Source organism: Pituophis catenifer, unplaced genomic scaffold (assembly GCF_029215685.1).
Source record: "Pituophis catenifer annectens isolate HBS135680 unplaced genomic scaffold, rPitCat1.0.hap2 SCAF_7, whole genome shotgun sequence".
In the NCBI taxonomy this organism is placed as follows: Eukaryota; Metazoa; Chordata; class Lepidosauria; order Squamata; family Colubridae; genus Pituophis; species Pituophis catenifer.
In genome coordinates, this window is record NW_027256887.1 from 62,464,915 (window position 1) to 62,482,659 (window position 17,745).

A 17,745-nucleotide genomic window follows, 5' to 3' on the forward strand; every position below is an offset into this window, starting at 1 on the left:
TTCCATGCTTGTGTGAATATAACTAACACTGCACCATCCACGCACGCAAGAAAGAGTTGTAGCTGTGGTACAACTCCAAGGTTTGTACGAATATGAAAAATGAGAACATTTTTCCATGGAAGAACTAAGTTGAAAATTTCACCCAATATTATCAAAGTAAATCTGAACATTTAATCAGTCATAACAATTTTAATGTCAATAATGTTGGTGTATCTTTGGGAAACAGGTGCCGTATCTCACCACGGCCTAGCCCTAACAGAGTTGACTTGTCTGGTGTTTAAGCTAATAGCCACCAGGTGGCAGCACAGGCTAGCCATCAAAGGATCTTGCAGTGATGGATTTTTTGTAAATATCCTGCCTGAGCCCCATTGTTGGAGTGGATGAGTTGGCAACTGTAATATAATTAGCCCCTAGAATATTGCCTTGAGTCAGTTCAGGCTCTTGAGTTAAAATAACTATTGGCCTTTCTCTGATATACAAGTGCTATTTGTGCCTTCTCTCCATGAAGCAATCCTCACCTAGTATTTGTTATCTCCCTTGCTAATTCTTGCCCTGCCTCCAAATCATTGCCTCGAACGATTGCCATGACCGGTGTGAGTGTGCCACTGGTTATAGGCAAGAAAAGTGGTGAGTTTTCTCCTCCAGTTTTGCTGCTATTCATCTTCAGCACAGCACTATCAGCAGGGAAAACATCCGCTGTTGCCAGAAATAAGAATGTCTGACTTTATGGCCTCTCCTTGGAGTTCCCTAGGCTCAAACATTCCATTGGGCATCTCCCAAGTTAAAATAATGTGAACTAAAGAAAGATATGAGAAGACACTGGGCAGAAATAGATTCAGAGAAGACAGAGAGCCACATTCTGCCTCTTCCATCTGATATTTAATTGCTCTGGACTTAAAAAAATATTTCAGTCCCTTCTGCCTAGATAACAGTTTCATATACTTTTGTCTTTCTTATTACAGTGTCTACAATGCCACACTGAGGTGACAAATTTAGAAAAAAGGTAAAGGGATGATGGAGTGTCTCTTTTCCAAGTGCTGTTATGATAGGATTGCATTTGTTTGGCATGAAATAGAAACATGTCTGCCCACACACAGCAAAATATTGATCTTTTCTATGTCCTGAAACCAGTGTTTCTCAACCTTGGAAGCTTGAAGATGGGTGCGTTGCTGGCTGGGAGATTCTGGGAGTTGGAAGTCTACCCATCTTCAAGCTACCAAGGTTGAGAAACACTGCCTTAAACTATAATCCTAGTCTTTCATAGTCAGCACATTCCTAACCAAAACCAGGTATAAATAGTCATCCATTTATATCAGCAGTCTTCCTAACCCACCATAGTTTCCATACCTTAACTTCCATTATAGGTAGTCCTCCACTTACAACCATTTGCAGTTACAACCGCTCTGAAAAAAGTGATTTACAACCAGTCTTTGCACTTAAGACCGTCGCAACAGCTTCATGGTCACGTGATCAAAATTTGGGTGCTTGACAATGGTTGCAGCATGCCAGGGTCATGTTCATTTCCATTTGTGAGCTTCCCAGCCAGCTTCTGACAAACAAAGTCAATGGGGAAGCTGGATTCATTTAATGTCCATGCAGTGATTCACTTAACCACGGCAAAAAGGTTATAAAATCAGACTGACTCACATAACTGCCTTGCTTAGAGATGGAAATTCTGCCCCCAATTGTGGTCATAAATTGAGGACCTCCTGTATTCACTCTCATCCATCCAAAATCCTGCGGCAGAATTTCCACTGTTCTCTATTAACTGCAACCAGAGACGGGGCGATGCTTGTTGGGAATATCTCCCAACAAATATCATAGATACCAAAACTAAAGCAAGCGAGACATGATGGAACTTTGAGACATGACACAAGAGACCCTCCAGTCCAGTCCCATTGTCTGAAACTGCCCCTCCAGAAATGATCGGAATCACCAGAAACATCATCCCCAGGTCCTAGCTGGAGGAGAAGTTCAAAAGTATTTCATAACTGAAAGGACTGGAAATTGTTAAAAGATCCAGCAGCGTCAGCTAAAGTGTATTTTCCCATTCCTCCACTATAGTGGGACAACAATATCCAAATTGACAGTTCAGATGGTGAATATTCCTAACATATTCCCAATATGCTACATTAAAAAAGACTGTGATAGGGACACCAAAGCTATTTTAATCTGAAAAGATGGTTGGAAACTAGAGAGCAATGAATCCAAATATTATTTCCTATATTTCAGAGGCCACCACTTTCTCAAATTATGATGCTCAAAAGTGCTATATTAGAATGAGAAAATTAACCAAAATAATAAAAGACCTAACTTGATTGGCAGCTATTTTCTTCAAAGGAAATTAGATAGATAATAGATGGATAGATGATAAATGGGTGAATAGATGGATAGGTACATAGATAGATGATAGACAGATGATAGTTGATACTGACAGACAGACAAATAGATAGATAGATAGATAGATAGATAGAGAGATAGATAGAGAGATAGAGAGATAGATAATGGATAGATAGAAAGAGAGATAGATGATAGATGGTTGAGATAGATTAGATAGACAAATGAGAGAGAGAGAGAGAGAGAGAGAGACAGACAGACAGACAGACAGACAGAGATGATAGATGATAGATGATAGATAGAGGAGAGAGGAGAGAGAGAGAGAGGGAGGTGTGTGTGTGTGGGGGGGAAATGAGGCAGGTAGGCTGACAAAGACAGACAGATAGCATTTACCTCCCTTTGCCCTCTCTCTTGTCACATAAGCATGTCCCTTGTCCATCCACCTGCATGGAGTTCGGTTTCTACTTCAGTTGAGTAGGGTAAAACACCTGTCAGTTACCCTTTAAACCTAGTTTAATTGAAAATATGCCTGGCTTTCATGGTCAGAGGTTGCTCGTTTTGATCAGGAAAGCTTGTTTTGCCTTCCCCAGAAAAGCCTACATCTCCAGGCCTCATGTGGGCCTCCACATAAATGCGGCATTGTTTCAGGAGCTTGCATGGGTGGGAGGGAAGAGGGGAAGCAGGGAGACCTGTTGTGGCTCTTTCAGCCGATTAGCCTTATTAAAAGAAATTAAGCCCAGTTTTCAGGCTGCCTTTCCTACCTGGGCTCTTAGTCTTTTTTCTATGACAGGAATGTTTGGATAAAGGAAGGGGGTGAAGGTGAGAATGAAGTTAAGAAGCTTAGCAGCTTAAAAGCCAAGACCTTTCACTTCTGGGAGGGTAGGTATTAAAAGTCCCTGGGCTCACTGGTACCAGGAGTGCCAGTTTATAGGAGGGATCTAGTCTCATTCCCACTTACTTTTCCACTACTTTTCTCATTTAATATTGTGCCACAGAATCCTTTCCTAAGTATTTACTTTAAGGATAGAGCTTTTCCTCCTGTTGGATCAATTGATTATGTACCATCAAATTGGTATCAACTCTTAGTGACCACATTTCCTCCATAGTGATTTGTCCCTAACCTTCCAATAGTGCACCTGCTATGGCTTTATTTGATTCTGTCCCCTTCCATGCCACTCATCCACACATCTTAAAGTTGCTAAGACCGAGGAGCACTGGAATCGATTAAGGTGCCTGCATGAATCACAAGATAAAAGAAGACGAGGAGAAGTTGGGGCGGAACAGGACAATCCTTCTGCCCCAACCAGAACAGTCTCTTCTCTGATGTTGTTTTTGGAAAGAGGTGAAAGTTTTCCTCTTTCAACAGACTTAAGGAACGCAGATGGTTGCATAGGATACTACTGCACATTGGACCTGGTCATTGCCCTTTTGCTGAGCCTATGTTAAATTTTATGGTTTTTAGGTTGATTTTATGGTTCTTTTGTTCGGAGACATTGTTTATACTTATTGTTTTGAATTACCCAGGGCCTATTGGTGCCACGTTGTGAAATAAATATAAACAATGTATTTAAAGAATATAGTATTGTTCAAGATTTTTTTAAAAAATCCACATGCCTGTCGAAAGAGAAGGGGAGGAGAGGAAAAAGAGAGAGAGAGAGAGAAAGAAAGAAAGAAAAGAAAGAAAGAAAAAGGAAGGAAGGAAGGAAGGAAGGAAGGAAGGAAGGAAGGAAGGAAGGAAGGATAAATAATTTTCAGGTTTAGCAAGCCTCAAAAGTCAAGCATGACTTCTATGCTTGAGGCTAAATAAATTTTAAATTTTTATTTATCTTTCTTTTATTTGCGGGGGTGGGGATGAGGGAGGAAGGAAATCATTTGTACCCTATGACTATCATTAAGTGTTGTACCTTATGATTCTTGATGAACATATCTTTTCTTTTATGTACACTGAGAGCATATGCACCAGGTCAAATTCCTTGTATGTCCAATCACACTTGACCAATAAAAAATTCTGTTCTATTCTATTCTATCAATCCAAGTGTAAAAATGGTTTGGAAGTGGAGTTGTGCCTTGGGGTGATTATCTGATGTTTCCTGTAACCTGCCTTTATTTCCATTTCTTTTACTTTGGATTTATAGCTTGTTGTTTCCTCTCAGTGCCATACTACTTTACTGTATCATATTAGCAGCAGTAGTGCATCTTCATTATATTTCATTAGTTTATCCTAACCAATCCCCTTCCTCAAATATTGCAGGAAGTCTTCTAGAGCAGAAATATTTAATGAGTCCTTGTGCCTTCTCCTGTTGCCTCTTTTTGGGAAAAAACAGAATTCCTTAGAGGATTCTGGCACAATTATAAATCTTTTCATTCCCGTTGGCTGGGAAAGCCTCTTAAAAATAGTGAAGTGGTTTCTTTCTGCTAATGCAATTTCTGTTTCTTTAGCACTTTCAAACATAAGCAGCTGCTGACCCACATCCATGCATTTTGAACAGCTTGGTCCTTGAACTCCAGGGCAATCTGGAGAAGCCAGGCTAGAAGCCATTTAGATGATCACTACTCTTGGCCATTGAAACTTTGAAAACCCAGCTTGAAGAAAAACTTTTGCTGGCTAGAAAACTGTAAACAGAAGGCTTCTTCCAAGAGTTATATTGTCATGGTCTGAGCCGGTTAAAGAAATATCCCTACCTTCCTCCCTCAAACTATACCTGGCCAAAAGAGAGGATTCTCAAAGGTGTTGGTCTCCTTGGAAAGGAAAGCCACAGAATATCCAGGTCTGTATATTTATATTGGTGACACTGTATTATTTCAATGTGATGAATGTACTTATCTGTTGTCATTAATTTTGATTTTTAAGAAATTGATTATGTGCCAGCAAGCTGGTGTCAACTCTTAGTGACCACATAGGTAGATGTCCTCCATGATGATCTGTCTCTAGCCTGATCTTGTATCCTTACGGTTTATATTGATATTGATTATTTCCTAGTATGATTTGATTGCTTATTTGTACCCTATGACTATCATTAAGTGTTGTACCTTATGATTCTTGACGAATGTATCTTTTCTTTTATGTACACTGAAAACATATGCACCAAAGACAAATTCCTTGTGTGTCCAATCACACTTGGCCAATAAAAAATTCTATTCTATTCTATTCTATTCTATTCTATTCTATTCTATTCTATTCTATTCTATTCTATTCTATTCTATCCTATCCTATCCTATCCTATCCTATCCTATCCTATCCTATCCTATCCTATCCTATCTTATCTTTCAGGTCTTCCAGCTGTGCACTCACAGCCACAATAACCAAGTCCATTTCACCTTGCTGAGCAGTGGGAGATGTCCAACTAGTTTTCTTTAAGGCTAAGTACTGATCTGATATCTTAGTAAACTGTTCAAGGTGTGTCAATAAAGACCAAATTAATTTGCCCTAAAAGCTTTGGAATCTAGTTGTTCTTGCCTTATTAAACTTAAAAGAAAAAGAAAACAATTTAATTCATTTTTAGGCCATTTAACCTTTTATCTACATATATGCACAAGCCAGCAGCAAAGAGAAGGCATGTAAACTTCATGCACATCCTAAAACTATAGCTATAGTATGTGGCCATCAATCAATCCCGTTGTTCTGAATTAATTAATGTCACTAAACTAAGAATCTTCTTCATCTACTTATTCAGGGATAATAATTTTTTCTGATGATTTGTCTTCTAGTTTGTTTTATACAGTAACAGGTTTAGCAGTGGAAAAAAACCTCTGTGTGCTAATATTTGAAGTTATTGAAAATATACGACTTACAACCTGAAAAAGAAGGAGATGTGTATGCTTGTGTGTATTTGTTTAGAAAGATGATATAGGGAAGGAACGTAGCTCAGTAGTAGGCTCTACCTATTCCAGGGGTGTGTTCCACTTACTTTTACTACCAGTTCGCAAAACGATCACGCGCTTCTGCGCATGCGCAGATCACCCATGATGACGTCGTGGCAGGTGGGCGGAGCCTCCCACCGGTTTTACTACTGGTTCTATAGAACCGGACAGAACCGGGAGCAACCCATCACTGACATATTCCCAGGTAGTAAATATTGAAAAAGATTATTGAGAAATAGATGGACCAATGGGTTGATATTTTATATAATAAGATGTTTTTTGAAAATGTATGACTAACAATCCAGTTACATTCCTGCATTTTGTCAGTATATGGAGCAATCTCCCATGGTCTTATTTATACGGGTAGTCTTACAACAGTTCATTTAGTGACCATTCAAAGTTACAATGGCACTGAAAAAAGTGACTTATGATCATTTTTCATACTTACGACCATCGCAGCATCCCCATAGTCATGTGATCAAAATTTGGATGCTTTGCAACTAGTTCATATTTATGACCATTGCAATGTCCTGGGGTCATGTGATCAGCTTTTGGGACCTTCTGACAAGCAAAGTCAATGGGGAAGCCAGATTCACTTAACAACTGTGTTACTAAGTTAATAACTGCAGTGATTCACTTGACAACTATGGCAAGATAGGTCGTAAAATAGGGGCAAAACTTATTTAACAAATGTTTCACTTAGCAACATAAATTTTGGGCTGAATTGTGGTTGTAAGTCGAGGACTACCTGTATTTATATTTAATTGGTTTTTATTGTTTTAGATTTGTTTTTCACTGTTTGTTTAATATATATTCACCCAGAGTCAAGGCTGTGAGATTGGTGGCTATATAAGTTTGATAAATAAAATATCAAGATGAATAGAAATCCTTTGCAGCAGCGGTGGGTTTCAGCAGGTTCTGATCAGTTCTGGAGAACGGGTAGTGGAAATTTTTATTAGTTCTGAGAACCGGTAAATACCACCTCTGACTGGCCCTGCCCCCATCTATTCTCTGCCTCCCGAGTCCCAGCTGATTGGGAGGAAATGGGGATTTTGCAGAATCCTTCCCCTGGAGTGGGGTAGGAATAGAGATTTTACACTATCCTTCCCTTGCCACGCCCATCAAGCCATGCCATGCCCACCAAGCCACACCCACAGAACCAGTAGTAAAAAATTTTGAAACCCACCACTGCTTTGCAGGCATCCACAACAGAAGGCAAACAAACAAACAAAAACTCCAGAGGCTAATATCTGCTGCATTTGTTCTCCAGCTACTGCCCTGTTTAAAAAAGACTACTCTATGATAGAGTTTTGTCTTCAGGGTCAGCTCCATAAGTATTGGAGCAACTTCCCAGCAACTTTGAAGTGGCTGGGAATCAGGTTTGAAGATCTGAACATCAAACGTGAAAAGGAAAAAAACCCTGTTTAAAATAGCTATTAGTGGAGCCAGGAACATTTCTCAAGACCAATTTCCATGAGAGACAGGCTATCACTGTGAAGTTTCTATCTTTACTGTGGCTAGCATTACTAATTTGATTTTTATGTGTATTTTTTCAGTCTGTTGGTCTTTATTTAGACAGTTCAGGAAAAAAAACAGAATAAGAAAAAAAAAAGGAGAGAGAAAATAAGCAAGCCGGCAAAGCAACAGCCAACAGCAAAACTATTAGGTAACTGAGGGCTTCTAGTTCTATGGGTAATTCCCGATTTATGGCCACAATTGAGTAAAAAAATTATGTTGCTAAACAAGAGTTTTGCCCCATTTTACGACCTTTTTTGTCATGCTTGTTAAGTGAATCACTGCAGTTGTTAAGTTAGTAACATGGTTGTTAAGTGAATCTGGCTTCCCATTGGCTTTGCTTGTCAGAAAGTCAGAAAAGGTGATGCCATTGAGGGAAGACCCCCTCTCATAGAAGAATGAAATATTTTGAGAAATATTAAAAAGGCAGAATATTATATTTCCCTGGATGAGAAATGGAAAAACATGCTCTTGGAAAGCAGCCCCCACCTTTCTTAATAGTCCCCAGCAGATATTATTTTTTTGCCCATTAAGAAAGACTGGGCCATCCTATCTACAAAACAAAAGACCTTCAGCTCCAGGATGATGGGGTTAAGACATGACCCTCCAGGACATAATAGGATTAACCCACCAGCAGCAGAGCTCACTATATTGCACAATCTCCTAGGGACATTGCATCAAAGTCCAAACTTCAACCAAACCTTCAGACAGAGCCAGCTATGAACCCTACAACAGCCAATAGAATACTTGTTCTTGCACAGGAACAGGAAGTTCAAGTGCAAAGCCCAAGAGAAGGTATAAATACCCTCCACTCTCAACTCCATGTGATCAGCTGCCCAGGACTTCAAACCCATGTGGTTCTGCTTCATCATTAAACCATCTTTCCAACCAGCATTTCCAGTGTCTTTCTCCCGGTTTGGAACTGAACCAGATGGACATTTCTTCCAACAACATGACTCAGGGACACTGCAACCATCATAAATACATGCCAGTTGCCAAGCATCCAAATTTTGATCACATGATCTTGGGGATGTTGCAACAATCATGAGTGTAAAAAACAGAAATCACTTTTTTCAGTGCCATTGTAACTTTGAACGATCACTAATCAAATGGTTGTTAAGTCAAGGACTACCTGTACAATAATCTTGATAGTGACCAGCAAGGTTTGTTGATGGTACATAATTAGATACAGAATGTTAATTTTCCCAGTGGTTTCCTTATTTCTAAGATATGGAATACATTGACCACGTTGGATTATTTAAAGTATTATTTAAAGTGGCTCTTGTAGGGGTTTTCTTGTAAGTCAAGTGATCAGCAGAAAATAAACAGTCAAGTTCATTAACCAAGTGGATCGATCAGATGGAAAAATCACCCTAGTCTAAAATCACTTTTAAACCTCTGTACTTAGTGCTTGAAGCCTGACACAAAGTCAACATTCTGTGAGTCATACAGTCCACTGAACCACTTGTTAGTCTTCATGCCTAAGTAAAGACAGGTAATCTGAAGAAAAGGTTCTGAAACCTCCAAGAGGTTTGTTTTGAGGCAATGACGTATATACAAAGCCCCTCAGCTGGAGAATTTTGGAGCTTCATATTGATAACCAGAGCATGAATAATAAAAGGATTAAGGTAAAAAACCTTTGCCTTCAAACCCATTAACTGGGCATGCTGTTACATTGGTGATAGTGGCAGAGAAAGCTTGGTGGTTGCTCTGTTCCATTTATATATTTTACAGGTGAGGTCGGGATGGACTTCAAAAATTTTAGCAAGGGGTTCTCTGCCCAGCTGCTGGGTGGGCATGGCCATGGTGGGCGTGGCCTAGTCAGCCTCCTGCACCATGGCGGGCGTTTTTGTCCTCCCTGGGCTCCGGAGGCTTTCCTTGAGCCTCCAGGAGAGTGAAAACGGCCTCCCCAGGATCCGAAGGCCCTCTAGAGGCCGGAAACGGCCCCATTTCTGGCTTTCCTGAACTTCCAGTAGGCCCGTTTTTTGCCCTCCCCAAGCCTCCACGTGCACCCTGCACTTGCCTGCATCAAAATGGGCCGCGTGGGGACTCCTGGGAGGGGTGGGGTGGGAGGGGCCAGTCAGGAGTGGGATTTGGGGGTTCTCTGAATTGCACAGAATCTTAGCTAGAGGTTCTCCCAAACCCCTGCGAACCCCTACCCCTGGGTAAGGTCACTACTATTTGCACATGCTATGGCATGGAAGCATAAGGTCAGAACACTGTTTGGGGGCAATCATTAGCTCAGTAGGTCCTTGCCATCCATGATTATTAAGATTAGCCAGCATTGAACTTTTAGTCTGGACCTCTGAGACGACCAATATATTTTCAACAATGGGTATGAATTTTACTGCCCAAGGAAGACATTTGTAAAGGCTGATTTATTTTATTCCCAATATTTGGTTTTAAAAAGCAAAATTTAAAAATGAAAATGTTTTGTCTGTCCTCTGCTTTTTTAAAAACAACTATATTATTGTTAATCAGTTATCAGTTAATAATCAGCTAATAATACTAATATCCAACCTCTCTGGTGAGCATCAGGTTGGAAAATACTGGTCTAAATTTCAGGGGCAAGAAAATGATGTACATGGACAAAAAAGGAGGCGGATGCCCAAAGCAACAGATGGTCCATTGGACGTCTCTGCCTTCTGCCCCTGTGACCATTCTTGTTCTGTCTTTGCTACAATCTGTGCTCCACTTGGTTTCAGGCTTCTTCTCCTCATTTGGGCCATGGGCAGAGATGATGTGGAGCAAGGGCAACTGCCTGAGAAAGCAAAGCCTCCTGATGGTGGCTGGGGCTGGATCATATTACTGGGCTGCTTCGTCATCACTGGCTTTTCTTATGGCTTTCCTAAGGCAGTGAGCATTTATTTCAAGGACCTGATGCATGATTTCCATGTGGGATACAGTGACACAGCTTGGATCTCATCCATCATGCTGGCCATGCTGTATGGAACAGGTAAGAATTCCAAATGGGGGTAAATCCACTTAGAGTTAGGCCTCCTTGAATTCGGACAGCAAAATGGACATTGGCAACGAATTCCGAGTGTATTGGTATGTTTAGGAGGGCACTGACTTTTCGAATCAGTCTTATCTACATTTCCTGGTAAAATACATGGAAAAATCCCATTGGGAAGTAAATCCATTTAGGGTTAGGATTAGGCCTCCATGAATTTTAACAGCAAAATATCCCCATATCTTTAGAGCAAAACTGTATACAGCCACACTAATGTCATCAAAGATTTGGCTATTTATTGAGAACGGTTATGCAAAAGTCAGCCCTTTCCATCTGTCTTCCTTCATTCCTATTCGCAGGTCATTGCTACCATTACCTTAAGTTTGGCAGAGACCTATGGTATCCACTGAGCTTTTTAAAAGTCTTCAATCCCAATATTTATTTGGGGTGTGTGTGTGGGGGAAGGAAATGTTAAGAAAGAAAACCCCTACACCCACCAACATGCAAATGCATCTTTTTTTAAAGTTGAAAAGTTCAATTCTATTCATTCTACACAGCACGTGCACACACACACACACACAAATAGTTAACCCCACAAGCTAAAAATAACTTCTCGAACCATGCCTTAGATCATGGGTCATGTTATATTCTTAATAATTACCCTACAGGGCTTTCTTGCAAGTTTGAAAAGTTGAGCAGAGAAAACCTTATTCCACGCCAAATGTTAAAGCTGGAGCCTTTGTCTTCATTGCTTGTGTTACCTAATTTTTAAAAAATCTTTATGAACGCTACAGTCAAAGCTACAGGACAACTACATTGTCCTTTCCCTAGATAGATTTCTGAATAAGTAGAAAGAAAATGAAAGGGAAGACTATGTCAGCAAAATAGAGTGGGGGGAAAAGGAATGTGACATAAGAGTTTAGATCAGGGGTGGTTTCTACTTACCTTTACTACCGATTCGCAATGGGATCGCTTCTGATGACATCCGAGGCAGTGGGCGGAGGCTCCCACCGTTTTTACTACCGGTTCTTGCGAACCGGTTCGAACCACTGGTTTAGATGGCTGTACCCACACCCAATGCAGCTCCCAACAATTTTTCCTGTTGGAACGCAGCCCATGACAACCAAAACTGACATTCTTTATCACACTTTAGATACACCCAATAAGATGGATAAGATACCATCTAAAATTCCAGGAAGCTCTAAAACAAACTAGACACTTTTGCACTTCTCCAAAACATCTTACTTTTCAATATTTTAGCATAATTCTGCATTTTAAAGCTTGCAGTTTTCCACTCTTCCTGAACTGAGTGGCCTGCAATAATGCCAGTCTGCAATTCCCCCGCAGCTGGGACTTAGCTCCATCTAGCAGCACCTGATTGGGGAAAACTCTTACCCACAATCATTGCTAATCAAGAAAGCAAAAATCTGTATCTGTTCCACAGTTCTGGCATTCCCCCTCGCTCCCAACACTACATATGCAAAGCTTAAAGTTCTCAATCTCCACAAAAAACATGTAATGGCAAAGGTACCTTCACTACTCAACCAATCCAAGCCAGTTTAAGATCATCTGCTGTTTGGCATTAGGAAATTGCTGCGGTTTTGCATTCCTTTCATATTATTCTGGTCTCGCCCCTTTTCTGATTTCTTGGATGCCCTGCAGGACCTTTGAGCAGCATTATGGTGAACCAGTTTGGGTGCCGGCCTGTGATGCTTGTTGGAGGGATCCTGGCTTCCTCTGGAATGATCCTGGCCTCCTTCACCACCAACATAATTGAACTGTATTTGTCTGCTGGAGTGCTGACAGGTGAGCATTTGCAAAGTGGAAAGAAACCCCATTGTGCAAATCTACTTTAGAAAATGATAGGTAACATGACATTGTTGGAATATTGTCAGGATGATGTATGCCATATAATGTAGCTTTAATGTTTACACTTCAGATTTGATGTTTGAGAGAAGCTCATATATCAGTGATGGCTAACCTTTTTGCTGTGTGCCAAAAGCGGGGGGAGCACGGGGGTGTCGTGCGTGTGCGTGCCCACTCCCATAATTCAGTGCGCCCCCCCGCATGCATGCGCGACCCCTCCATGCTCCCCCCGCTTTTGGCATGTGATGGTACAGTGGGCCTGGTAGGCTCGTTTTTCACCCTCCCCAGGCTCCAGAGGCTTTCTTGGAGCCTGGGGAGGGCGAAAACGGCCTTCTCCACCCTCCTGGAGGCCCTTCAGAGGCCGGAAATGGCCTGTTTCCCAACTTCCGGTGGGCCCAGAAGGTCTAAAAATCAGCTGGCTGGCATGCACATGCGCACTGGAGCTGAGCTAGGGCAACACTCACATGCCCACAGATATGGCTCCACGTGCCACCTGTGACATGCGTGCCATAGGTTTGCCATCACAGTCATATATGCTCCTATTGATTGTAAGGAGAAATTGCTTTAAATAAGTGTGGAAAGCAGTCATGGGGACTTATGGTTCTCTAGATATTTCTAATATACAGTTCTCAGAAGACTCCGCATGATCAGTGAGAAATGATTCTGAGAATTGTAATTCAGCAACATACATTGGCATATGCAGGTAGTCCTTGACTTGCAACAGTTCATTTAGTGACCGCATGAAGTTACAATGGCACTGAAAAAGCGACATATGACCGTTTTCAGACTTACAACCATTGCAGCATCCCCCTGGTCACATGCTCAAAATTCAGATGCTTGGCAACTGACTCATATTTACGACGGTTGCAGTGTCCCTGAGGTCACATGATCCCTTTTGCGACCTTTTGACAAGCAAAGTCAATGGGTTAGTTAGTTAGAACAGATTCACTTAACAACCATATTAGTAACTTAACAACTGCAGTGATTCAGTTAACCACGGTGGCCAGAAAAGCCATGAAATAGTGCAAAATTTACTTAACAAATGTCTCGCTTAGCAACAAAACTTTTGGGCTCAATTATGGTTATCAGTCGAGGACTACCTGTAGTTTTTTTAATCCCTTGTGTTAAAGGACAACTTGCATTGATTAAGTTAAATTAAATAGCATATTTTTGGGGGGGAGGGGAACCTTTCCTTCAAATATACGGACCTTGAGACCTTTGTATCAGTTGAGAGCTGATGTCTTTCCATCAACTAATCCTCTTGCCATTTTTTTTCCAGGTTTAGGAATGGCTCTGAATTTCCAGCCGTCTTTGATTATGTTAGGATCCTACTTCGACAAGCGCAGGCCACTGGCCAATGGTCTAGCTGCAGCTGGGAGCCCGGTCTTCCTCTCAGCGCTTTCTCCACTGGGTCAGGTCCTGCTGGAAAAGTTTGGCTGGCGAGGGGGATTCCTCATCATGGGGGGGCTCCTCTTGAACTGCTGCACATGTGGGGCACTCATGAGACCCTTGGCAGCTGGCACAAGGGAGAAAATCACGGACACTTATGAAACTAAAGAGATGCTGCCAATGGGAGGAAGAGCAGAAGAGGTGGACGGCACCCTGGACAATGTTAAGAAACCCAAGGAACTCAAAAAGAAAAAGACCAAGAAAACGAAAAGCTTATTAAATTTTTCAATCTTCAAAATCCGGGGTTTCATCATTTACACCATTGCCAAGTTCATCATGGTCCTGGGCCTCTTTGTGCCCACAATTCTATTAGTCAACTATGCCAAAGATACAGGAATACCTGACAAAGAGGCAGCGTTTCTTTTGTCCATCATTGGCTTCGTAGATATTTTTGCCCGTCCATCCTGTGGGATGTTTGCCGGGATGAAGAGGATACGACCCCATGTAACCTACTTGTTCAGTTTTGCAATGCTCTTCAATGGCCTGACGGATATCTTTAGTGCCAGGGCCAACACCTACACATCCCTTGTCATCTTCTGCATTTTCTTTGGTGTTTCCTATGGCATGGTGGGAGCTCTGCAGTTTGAAGTGCTCATGACTATTGTTGGATCACAGAAATTCTCCAGCGCAATTGGGCTTAACTTGCTCATTGAGGCTGTTGCTGTACTCATTGGACCACCTTCCGCAGGTAAGTCTTGCTTGTGTAGAGCTTCCTTTGAGGTAGGCCATATCCAGGATTAGTCCTATTTATTTATTTATTTTGTTTCTCATGAGCCACAGTGGAGCAGTGATTAGAGTGCAGTACTGCAGGCTACTTCTGCTGACTGCCGGCTACTTGCAATTTGGCAGTTCGAAGCTCACCAGGCTCAAGGTTGACTCAGCCTTCCATCCTTCCGACGTAGGTAAAATGAGGACCTAAATTGTTAGGGGCAATATGCTGATTCTCTAAACCTCATCTGCAGCATACCTCTTCTGCCAGACCTAATGGGATAGGCAGATGTCGTTGGGTGGTCCTCAAATAATGCATAAGTCAAAGCCCATACTTTGAATTGGACCTGGAAATAAACTGGCAACCAATGCAGTTTGCAGAGCAAAGGTATGGCATATGCTACTCTAGGGATACACATAACTGTCCGCACTGCTCTATGTTGCATCAACTGATACTTGTCGAGGGCAGCCCCACATAGAAAGCATTATAGCAGTCCACTCAGGAGGTGACAAGGGCAAGAGTGACTGTGACAGAACTTCCTGGGCCAGGAACAGGCATAATAGGCACACAAGACAAAGCTGTGCAAAAGCTTTCCCAGCCACAACAGCTGAATTACTTTATAGTAAATCTAAGGTTGTACTATAATAAATGAGTGATGTGGAATGTGTGTGGAATGCCCATGCAACTACCATTAGTTATTGATCAGGTTAATGTTCATGGATACTTGAGGTCAACAGCATTTGAAAGCCCCATACAGGGTCTAGTGGGAGAGTCAGTTCAGGGATGGGTTCTACTTACCTTACCGGTTCGCAATGGGATCACGCGCGCACGCTCGCTTCGCTCACGCACTCACCTTGCTTCTGTGCATGCGCAGATCGCTTCTGATACGTCAGGGTCAGTGGGCGGAGCCTCCCGCTGGTTTTACTACCAGATCTATAGAACTGGTCCGAACCAGGGGCAACCCACCACTGAATCAGTTTGATCTAATATTTAAGGCACCAGACTAGAAAACGGAGGCTGTCACTTCAGGTTCTGCCTTAGCGATGAAAGCTAGCTGGGTTATTTTGGGCCAGTCATTCTCTCTCAGTCCAATCCACCTCACAGAGTTCTTGTAGAGAAAATAGGAGGAGGAAGGTATGTTAGATATGTTCACTGCCTTGAATTATTTGTAAAAATAATCAAGGCAGGATACAAATAAACAAATAAATCTCCATGTCACAGAAATACTGATTTTATTTCTTCCATAGTGATTCTAGTAGAGCCCTCAATAATCCTGTGAATGAAAAGGGGGATGTATGAAAATGTGTTTATATGCATGTTTGGAATTCATACTAAATGCAGGTCTGATTGAAGTTCTACATTTATAAAACCGCAAACTTACAAGCTGCAAATTTAAGCACCTTATATGACATCCATATGAAACTATGGGAAGAGATTACAATGCAGCTATGCTATGCTTTGTTTCAAAATTGCAGGACGACTGGTGGACGCACTCAAGAAATATGAAATTATATTCTATCTGGCTGGCTCAGAAGTTGTCTTGTCTGCTGTCTTCCTTGCTGTTGCTTCATACTGCTGCCTGAACGTGAAAAAAGAAACTACCCCTCAGCTAGAGAATCCATCTATAGTTAAAAGTAACAGTGAAACGGAAGAAGCAGAAGCAGATCTACAGGAAGCAAAGGAAAGCCTCGACAATGATCAGTCTCTGGCCCAAAGCACTGACAGTGTTGGAAGTGACAGAGGGAATCATACTGCAATATACAAAAATGGTGGACAGCCCAAAGGGGAGAATATAGCTCTAGTTCCAGATGGTTGCAATACTGATCAGGTAGAGAAAAGAGTTTTAGCAACATAGAGATCCAAAAACAAACCAAAAAGATCCAAGGACCCAGTGACATCAGCACATGGGATCTGATTTACTCAAGAGGAGGATATGGAAAGTATAAATTCTTGAATGGTAGGAGGGCAGAGAGAGAATCCTGAGCAGCTTTTTTTTTTTAAATACATATAGTCAAAATGGTACTATAAACAAAGTTATGGAATCCAAACCATAGTATACCTCTCGCATGAATAAAGAATTGTATAATTCTCTTCAATATTATATGCGTTTGCACTCATGCATATATATGTGCATACATATATATATGTAACTAGCTGTACCCGGCCACGCATTGCTGTGGCCCAGTATGGTGCTTCCGCTGGGCTAAAGGAGCGAGGCTGAAGTTCCAAACTCTCCACGAACATTTGGTGGGCGTGGCCATCACTCACTTTCATCAGTCACATGACAGCCCCCAAGCCACGCCTACCCAGCTGGTGATTAGGGCAGAGAACCGGTTGCTAAAAAACAATGGGAACCACAAAATCCTCCCTCTCTCTCTCCCCCATCTGTATCTCACTATGTCTCTCTCTCTCCCCCCCTCTGTATCTCTCTATGTGTCTCTCTCTCCCCCCCTCTCTCTGTATCTCTCTCTGTCTCTCTCTCTCTCCCCCCTCTGTATCTCTCTATGTGTGTCTCTCTCCCCCACTCTGTATCTATGTCTCTCTCTCTCCCCATCTCTCTGTCTCTCTCCTCCTCTCTCTGTATCTCTATGTCTCTCTCTCCTCCCCTCTCTCTGTATCTGTCTCTGTCTCTCTCTCTCCCACCCTCTCTCTCTGTATCTCTGTATGTGTGTCTCTCTCCCCCACATCTCTCTGTATTTCTCTATGTCTCTCTCTCCCTCTCTCTCTGTTTATCTCTGTCTCTGGCCCAGCCTCTTCTGCATCCCCCGCCATCGCCCTTACCTTTTCAGGCCAGGCCTCCGCAGCTCTCTGCACCACAGCAGAAACTCAGGGGCCCCCTCCATCCTCTCTACACAGATGTTCTCTGGGGGCTCGATGGGGAGACGCATAGCAGGGAAGGGAAGGGAAGGGAGGGAGGGACAGGGTGTGGCGGGGGTTCGAGGCTGGTTTGGGACTTCCCGCCCAAAGGAAGAAAGCGGCAAAGCCAGGAGCCACGCACACCCCACTGGACCCCTGCTGTGCAGTTCTCCTCCCCCGCCTGCCAAGGGCAGGGGAA

At 42.2% G+C, this 17,745-nt stretch overlaps 1 protein-coding gene across 1 annotated transcript; it reads left to right on the forward strand.

The window, feature by feature from the left end:
- The first annotated feature begins 10,440 nt into the window (after positions 1-10,440).
- Positions 10,441-16,545, forward strand: SLC16A8 (solute carrier family 16 member 8). The gene is made up of 4 exons (XM_070947891.1): positions 10,441-10,669; positions 12,329-12,472; positions 13,812-14,669; positions 16,166-16,545. The coding sequence occupies exons 1-4, from the start codon at positions 10,441-10,443 to the stop codon at positions 16,543-16,545; spliced, it is 1,611 nt and encodes a 536-aa protein (XP_070803992.1).
- The last annotated feature ends 1,200 nt before the right edge of the window (positions 16,546-17,745 follow it).